Source organism: Eublepharis macularius, chromosome 6 (assembly GCF_028583425.1).
Source record: "Eublepharis macularius isolate TG4126 chromosome 6, MPM_Emac_v1.0, whole genome shotgun sequence".
NCBI classification, from domain to species: Eukaryota; Metazoa; Chordata; class Lepidosauria; order Squamata; family Eublepharidae; genus Eublepharis; species Eublepharis macularius.
This window is the reverse complement of record NC_072795.1, coordinates 15,165,576-15,173,870: the sequence shown is the minus strand read 5'-3', so window position 1 is coordinate 15,173,870 and position 8,295 is coordinate 15,165,576. Positions and strand designations below refer to the sequence as shown.

The window sequence follows — 8,295 nt, the reverse complement described above, 5'->3', positions numbered from 1 at the left end:
CTACATGGCGAGGCCTGGTGGATCGAGGCCTAGCGGGAGGGATCTGGCACATATTCTTATGGTCAGGCTTTAGCATTGCTTGCCGGGGAGGGTCGAAACCCAGAGGGAACTCCTCTGCCTTCCCCTGGTTTGGCGACCTTTGAGGCTGGGAAAGAGGCTGCGGAGGATCCACTGAAGGAATCCGCCGAGGCGGCTGGAAAAGGCAGCCAAGCCGGAGCAGATCTCCCGGGCTGTAGTCCAGAACCCCCAAAAGAAGCCCGGGGGGGCGCTTCCCTCTCTCTCCCCTCCTTGCCAACAAAGTCGCCCCCTCCCTCGGAACCGTTGCAAGGCGAGCGTTGTAGTGTTGTTGTTGTTGTTTTGAACGTGGCAACAAGGCTGTTTACACACTTCCTCCCCGAGGCGTGTGTGACCTGTTGCTTGTAAGAGGAGCTCCGGAGGGGCCGCGGAGTGGCTGCCTGCAAGGCCCGCCCCCGGCCCGCCCCGCCCCTCCCGCGGCCCAGCCGCGCGTCCCGGCCGAGGCCCCGCCCCCTTTCATGCAAAACCGGCCGTCGAGGCTGGCGCTCAGTGGAGGAGCCGGCAGGCGCTGATTGGCCGGGGCGAAGGCATTTATTCCCTGACAAGCCCCCCATCACATGGACGGTTGTCTATTAACTTGTTCAAAAAAGTATCAGGAGTTGTCAAGGCAGAGAGAGAGAGAGAGAAAGGGAAAGGCAGCGAGCGAGCGAGCCAGAGTGAGTGCGCCTGTGTGTCTCTGCGTGCGTCTGGGGCCGCCAGGAACAACAAAAAGGGCGCCGAGCGACAGGGCGAAAGGGGACTTCGGCCGCCTCCTCCAGCCCCGGCGATCCGGCGAGAAAAGGCGCAGAGGCGCCGGCAGAAGGAACTTTCCGCACTCGAGCCGCGCCGCGCCGCCTTTGTTATGAGTCGCCTCAACTGCGCGCCCGCCAGCGGACCCGGATCGCGCTCCTGATCGGCGCGGGGGAGGTTCTTGTGGGGGGGCGCGCTCCCTGCCTGCCCCTCCCGGAGCCGTCGAGCCCAGCCCGGGACGCCGCCCGCTGCCTCTGCCTGGCCACCCTCCCGGCTCGCCCCGCCGCTTGAATGTACAGCATGATGGAGACCGAGCTCAAGCCGCCCGCCCCGCAGCAGGCGCCGGGGGGAGGCCCGGGGGGGAACAGCGCCTCGGGGGCGGCCGGGCAGAAGAACAGCCCGGACCGGGTCAAGCGGCCCATGAACGCCTTCATGGTGTGGTCGCGGGGCCAGCGGCGCAAGATGGCCCAGGAGAACCCCAAGATGCACAACTCGGAGATCTCCAAGCGCCTGGGCGCCGAGTGGAAGCTGCTGTCGGAGGCCGAGAAGCGGCCCTTCATCGACGAGGCCAAGCGGCTGCGCGCCCTGCACATGAAGGAGCACCCGGATTATAAATACCGGCCGCGGCGGAAAACCAAGACGCTGATGAAGAAGGATAAGTACACGCTGCCCGGCGGCTTGCTGGCGCCGGCCTCCAACGCCATGGCCGGCGGCGTCGGGGCCACGCTGGGCGCGGCGGCGGCGGCGGCGGCGGCGGGCGTCAACCAGCGCATGGACAGCTACGCGCACATGAACGGCTGGGCCAACGGCGGCTACGGGATGATGCAGGAGCAGCTGGCCTACCCGCAGCACCCGGGCCTCAACGCCGCCGCCGCCGCCGCCCAGATGCAGCCCATGCACCGCTACGACGTGGGCGCCCTCCAGTACAACTCCATGGGCGGCTCGCAGAGCTACATGAACGGCTCGCCCACCTACGGCGGCATGGCCTACTCCCAGCAGGGCGCCGCGCCTGGCATGGCCCTGGGCTCCATGGGCTCGGTGGTCAAGACCGAGGCCAGCGCCAGCCCGCCCGTCGTCACCTCCTCCTCGCACTCCCGCGCGCCCTGCCAGACCGGAGACCTCCGGGACATGATCAGCATGTACCTGCCCGGCGCCGAAGTGGCCGAGCCGGCCGCCCCTAGTAGACTGCACATGTCGCAGCACTACCAGAACGCACCGGTGCCGGGCACGGCTATAAACGGCACGCTGCCGCTATCGCATATGTAAGACCTGGGGGGGGGGGGCTGTGCGGGGCTGGGCTGGGGGGAGAGGAGTGGAGAGAGACCGGAACCGACCGACAAGCTTGGAGCAGAAATTCGGAACTTTGCTGGCTTCTTTCCCCCCTTTTCTCTTTTTTTTCTGGGGGGACACTATTTTTGTACAGAGAGAAACTGGGGAGGGCGAAACAAACACACCCGAAATCCAAAACCCACCAAGGAACTTGTATAGATCTCCCCCCCCCCCGCCCCTCTCCTGTGGGAAGGGATCCGACTCCACCAAACTTGTTTTCCCCCTAAACTTCCAGTGGAAACGGTAGGAACTTGGCAGAAAGTTTTTTTTTAAAGTCTTTTACCAATAATCTTTAGAGCTAGTCTCCAGAAAGCGACGTAGGAAAGGGCGAAGGGGGGAAGAAGGGAGGAAGAGCTGGGGCGGGGAGGGAAATGTTTTAATATTTGCAAGCGACTTTTGTACAGTATTTATCAAAATAAACATGGCAATCGAAATGTCCATTGTTTATATTAAAAAAGACAGAGAGAGAGAGAGAGAGAGAGAGAGTAAAAAAAAACTTGAGAATTTGCCAATTATTTTTAAACTACATCAGAGTCTACTTAAGACCTGGGATAATAGCAGATGGGATTTATAGCAGCTGCAAAAAAAGGGAGTTGAATATTATTTTAAAACAAAGATCTGGGCGTTTTAATTGTTTTAGGAATTGTACAAAAGGCAAAAAATAAATAGAATAAGTACTTGCATACCATTGAACTGTTTTTTTTAATAAAAGGGCAAAAGTTTAGGGTGTACTAAATTTTTTACATGTTGTTAAAGAGCAAAAATTGACTTGCAGCTTCACACACGTTTGTTAATTTAAAATAGCATTTTTTTTGTTTCAACCCTTCATCCTATTCAGCGAAAAAAACAGCAAAACAGCAATCTGAAATTATTGTTTGAAATATTTTCTTATGGTTTGTAATATTTCTGTAAATTTATTGTGACAATATTTTAAGTTCTTTTATTTTTGTCCCTCCTCATTTCCCGTAGTTGTATTTTAAAGACTCGGCTGTGTATTATTTGAAATCAGTCCGCCGGCAGTCCATGAATATATATACACACACACGTGTATGCGTGTATACACACACACATACATGTATATGTATGTATATATATACAAACGTATATATTTGAACTAATACCATCCTTATAAACAGATTCATATTTGAATTAAGTTTCTATTTCATTATGCACAGTTTGAGAAAAAAAATAAATTTTTGAAATATGGACACTGAAATGACACTTTGAGTCTTCGATTTATTTTTTCTAGAAAGCAGCGTGCAATGGCGTTTTTTTAAAAAAATCAACCCCGCTGATCAAGGATTAATTCTAAAATAATCGAATCTGAAAGAAAAGAGCCTGTGGCATGGCGGAACTCTTTCGCTGTTTGAGTTTTGAAACACGAGTTTCCATGCCAGTTAAGCTTCCGCTCAGAATCATATGAAACCTCTCGAAATTCGGCAGAGGAACGCGCGTTCCCCTCGGGCAACTGGATCGGCTCGCGAGTTCTACGGGAGCGGGGAGGGTTCTGCTTATTTTTTGCAATATAACGTATTCGCGTGCGAACAAGGTGTGTTGATGCGGGCTGCGGGAGAAGAGCACTTGTTGCCAGTCCGAGGATGACCAAGATCCGAGGCTTAAGCTGAGGCCGGCTGTTCACCTGAGCGGAAAGGAAGCAACCCGACCAGGTGCGTGTCTTCTCTCATCCCCCGGGCGATCGCTCTCCTTTGGAAACTGCGGCCTCTGTTAGAGAGAAGGCTATGGGGGGGGGGGGCTTTGCAACGTCAAGGATTCAAGATAATTGTATCAGCAATGCAGAAAAGGACAGCTGTTACATGGGGGGGGCGGTTTGGGGCAGTTTGCGACTTTCTAAACTTTCACTTTTTTAATTGGAGGGGGCGTCCCTGGCATGTGCGCCTGGGTGGGGGGAGGCGCGACAGTGCGGAGTTAAATGCTATTATTAATAACAATAACGATCCTAACCATCTTGTAATGCCCCAGGCTTTCAGCAAAGCGCTCTCTTGACTCCTAGCTCATAACTCACCGGCGACGTGTAGCAGGCCGCTTTCTGGGGAAAGCAGCGAAAGTCAAGCCCCCTGCCCCCTCCACAAAGCGAAAGGGGAGCCCGGCGCGTAAAAGAAGAGCACCGCAGTCGGCAGAGGTAGATTTTGTTTCACTTTCTCCCATTCTTGTTGTATCCCCCCGCCACATTTCTGGCTTCTCGGGTTTTGCCAAGGCGCCGGCCTGCTTAGGAAGTGCCATTGAACTCAGCGAGACTTCGGTGGCATTCCCTGGAAGTCCTTTCCAGCCTGAAGCAATCGGACTTACTTTCGCGTAAACGCGTTTAAAACTTGGGCATTCCTCTCGGAAGGGATCGTGACGGCCTCCGTCTCTGGCTGCCCTCCTGAGCTCCCCTATTAGGGGCAATAAGTGTCATTGAAATCGATGGCGCCCTATTCTAAGAATTGGAGCTGAGCCCCGGAGTGCAGTTTTTTAAGCGCCGAAGGAATAAAGCAGCGACGGTCGAGCCGGAGGCAAGGCTCTACGGCCGGAAGACCTTCCAGGCCAGCCAGGCCCGTGGAGCCGTTTTCCGCGTGCATAACTGCCCGAGTTGAACCCAAACCCTCAGTTAGAGCTTTCCCCACCTGAGATCTATCTTGTTGCGGTTGGTGGCGAATCAGTAGTGCCTTTGTGTCGACTGTTTGCGAGGAGGGGAATAGCAGGTCTGGCCTGTGAAAGCAGCGCCTCTGTGCTAGTGAAGAGCGTCAGTCTGGTTGGTTTGCATTTAGAAGTTTACTGGCATCTCAGCCAAAACTTGGGCAGTGGCTTGGCTTTGAATGGGATTCCCTTTCCCGTCCCAGGTCCTAAACATACTTAGGTGGGACTTACTTTCCTGTGAAGATGTTTCGAACCGAACGTCGTCCTTAATTTCCGGAGCGCGCTTGTTTGAAATCAGTTCTGTTCTTTCCTTGTTAAATGTGTGCATCTAACAGTGAGATCCGGTGCATAGCTGCCCCAGTCTAAGGACATTGACCCTCAATGAGCTTAGACTGGAGTAACAGTGTATAGGATTGCACTGTAAGTGGCCTCGCCGATCCTCCACCACATACTTGGAAGGAAGTCCCACTGAACTCGATAGATTACTTTCCTATGAAACTGCAGAATGCGATCTTCGACCTGAATTTAGGATTGTTCTTATTTTTATCAGAAACCTATCCTTTGGTGAATCTCAAATCTGCAAAAGGAAACGGTTTTCTGCAGGCCCCGTTTTCTATTAGACCGATCCCCAACTCATTTATGCCGGCGCCTTCGCTTCCTCTGAGATTGAAGTCTCTCAGTTGCTATCTGTTCATTTGCCCGCACTAGGCCGGATTCTGACAGAAAGGTTGGGTTATTATTTGGAATTTGACGTCCTCCTGTCCTCAGCCCACCCTTAATGAAGGCAAAAGAACTCGGCAGGAATCGCTGATGCATCCGCGAGGGTTATCCAAGAGCCCCTCTCCTTCCCCCACATTTAAGTTTTTCAAAGTAGGCTTTCCAAATTTTTCTCTCCCTACATTCACTACTGATTTTGATAAATATGTTTATATTTTAATGATTAATGTTATCCTGTGAATTAAAGTCTGAGAAAGAAAAGGGGGCCGAATCGGGCTTGGAAATGGTGTGTGGGGAGGTTATACAGCTGAAAAGATAGCTGCCATTAAACCAATAATATGAAATAAATTCAGCAGCACTCCCCCCCCCCCATTTGAAACGGGGCCGAAATTTGTATTTTTTTTTTTTAAAAAAAACTACTTGGGGAATGTGTTGTTACTAAGAGGATGCGTTCTGAAACCGTTTCTCTTCTGCACCAGGAGACATTCGCAGTAAAATGAGCCGGTTATACATGCAAATCCGAATGCTGCTACTTCTTTTTTAAAAAAAGAACAGCTTTTGCAAATAGAAGTAGAGCTGCTTGCAGGCTCTCCGAATAATGACAGCAACAGGCCCCTTCCTCTTTTTGCACCTCCGCTGTGGTTTCTTTTCTATTCGGATGGAGCGCCTCATGATCCTTTTTGGGGTGGAGGTGGCCGATATCTCCACCTATTCTCGCCCTCAAATCAGGCACGTTGGTTTCAAGTTGAGGGAAGAGGCGACCTGTCGCATTGCCCTAAACCTAATCTCAGTTTGCGTGTGTGGGGGGTGGGGACCCAAAACCGAAAAACAGACCTTGGATAAAGATTAAGAGATCCCCTGTGATTCCCCCCGCCCCCCTTTACCCCAGCGTTTTAAGGACCGGGTGTTAAAATATTTTGCTGACCTGGAGAGGTAGATTAACAGGGTTTCTTGGCAAACCGAAGAGGCTGGTATTACAGCCTGTCCCAAGGGGAAATGGCTCGAATTAACCACTAAATGAATATTTGACAAGGGCTCGTTTGGGGGGTATCATTACTACAAACGGGTCCCTATTGGACTTTGCAGGGGTCAGAGAGCAATGGTTCAATTAATTATTTAGACTGCTAGTAGATTTGGTTGTAATAGCTGTACTTATTCCTCCAAGCGACAAATTCTTGCGGTAGAGCAATCTCTGGAGAATCTCCCCCCGCCCTTCCACCAAGCTCTGAGCAGGAACCGGAGGCAAGGAAGGCGAGCCGGCAGCCAAGTCCCAACTGGGGTGGCGTGGCGTGGCGTGGCGTGGCGTGGGGGGAAGATGCCTGAATCTGGACGGGAAACGAAGGTGCCTCCGACTTGGCTTGAAGGGCAGCGGGGCGCCTCGGTTCTTCGGCAGCTCCTTGAGCTGCTAGATCCGTCTTGATCTGTGTTGTGGGGCACCTATAGTCGCTCTAGCTCTTGCCATGTACCTTTTAAATGCAGTTACACAGATGTGGAGTATCCAGCCGTTCCAACTCTGAAGTCATGTATCTAGATATAAATTAGTTGCACAGAGAAGATTGTCCGATAGATAGACAGACAGACAGACAGACAGACTCGGTGAATTTAATAGGCAATGAGTATCATTTTAATGGGTCTGGTTTGAAGTAGGATGGGGCATCGGTCTCGCACTGGCTTTTCCCGAGTTAGGATGACATACATTTTAATTCATTCTTGATCTCGGTATCCAAATTCACTCTCCACTTCAGTTCCATGGAACCCCTTGGTAGAATCCGGATTTGTGATTTGGCTTGACAGGATTGAGGATCGCGCTGTCCCGTGTTGAACGGCGGACCCTATGCATGTTCTGTTGGATTCCGTGGGACCCAAGTGAGCGTGCATAGGATCGCAGCCCCATGCCAACCTCTTCTGTTGCAAGCAATTGGACTCCTTGCTAAGTGTTTAAGATGAAGGCTCTTCCATGAGGGAAACAAGACTCATTTAAACGCCCATTTCCCTTGGAGGGGCAGGGGAAAGCCAGTAGCCTAGGAAGACCCCAGGCTTTGCTTCTCTAGGGGACGATCATCAAGAAAGCATCCCCCCCACCCACGCACACACATACAACTCTTTCTCTTTTCCACCTCAGGTTTGCGGCATTTTGTGAAGTTCTGTTTAATTTATGCTAGGAAAGAATTCCTCGTACTGGAAACAGTAGAGGCAGTGGTATAGTAATTGCTTTTTTTTAAAGCAATGTTGAGGGTGAGATTAGGTGACAATAATATATGTTGAATGAATATGAGATAAGTTGCAAAGGAAGATGGGAGTGTGTGTATGTGTGTGTGTGTGCAGAAGCAGTAATTATAAGCCCAATTCATTCATCTTTTCAGGACTTTTGTTATGGGAGTTCCACTGACGGCCTGTGAGTTGCCAGTTTTCTCACATTAAAAAGAACTGATCAGCGCCTCAGGGGGACAAGCAATGCAGTTTAGCTGCATAGTGATGGGGTCCTCGTTTAAGGCCCTTGCAAGAAGAAAATTAAACAGACCTTTTGTGTGATCCGGGTTTACTTTTCAGTCGCTGACACTTTGTAGCGAACTGTTCCCAGACTGAAGTTCAATTGCTGTTAGATCTACTCCTTAGTATTTCTGCTGTTTAGATCTTTACATTTTTTAATTTTTTTAAAAAAAAAACAGAAATTAAACCCAGCCCCACCGCCCCCGATGTTCCTATGGAAATCTCAGGAGCAAATGGTAATAATTCTTTTTTTTGCTTCTAAAGAATCAGAGGCAACCTGTTAAGAGATGAGTCCAGAGAAGGTCGTATGCTGTTGCT

General features: G+C 51.1%; 1 protein-coding gene across 1 annotated transcript; it reads left to right on the top strand.

Annotated features, from left to right (window-relative positions):
* Positions 1–596: 596 nt before the first annotated feature.
* Positions 597–3,352, top strand: SOX2 (SRY-box transcription factor 2). The gene has a single exon (XM_054983102.1). It carries the CDS (start codon positions 1,096–1,098, stop codon positions 2,068–2,070), a length of 975 nt encoding a protein of 324 aa, XP_054839077.1. The 5' UTR covers positions 597–1,095; the 3' UTR covers positions 2,071–3,352.
* Positions 3,353–8,295: the final 4,943 nt, after the last annotated feature.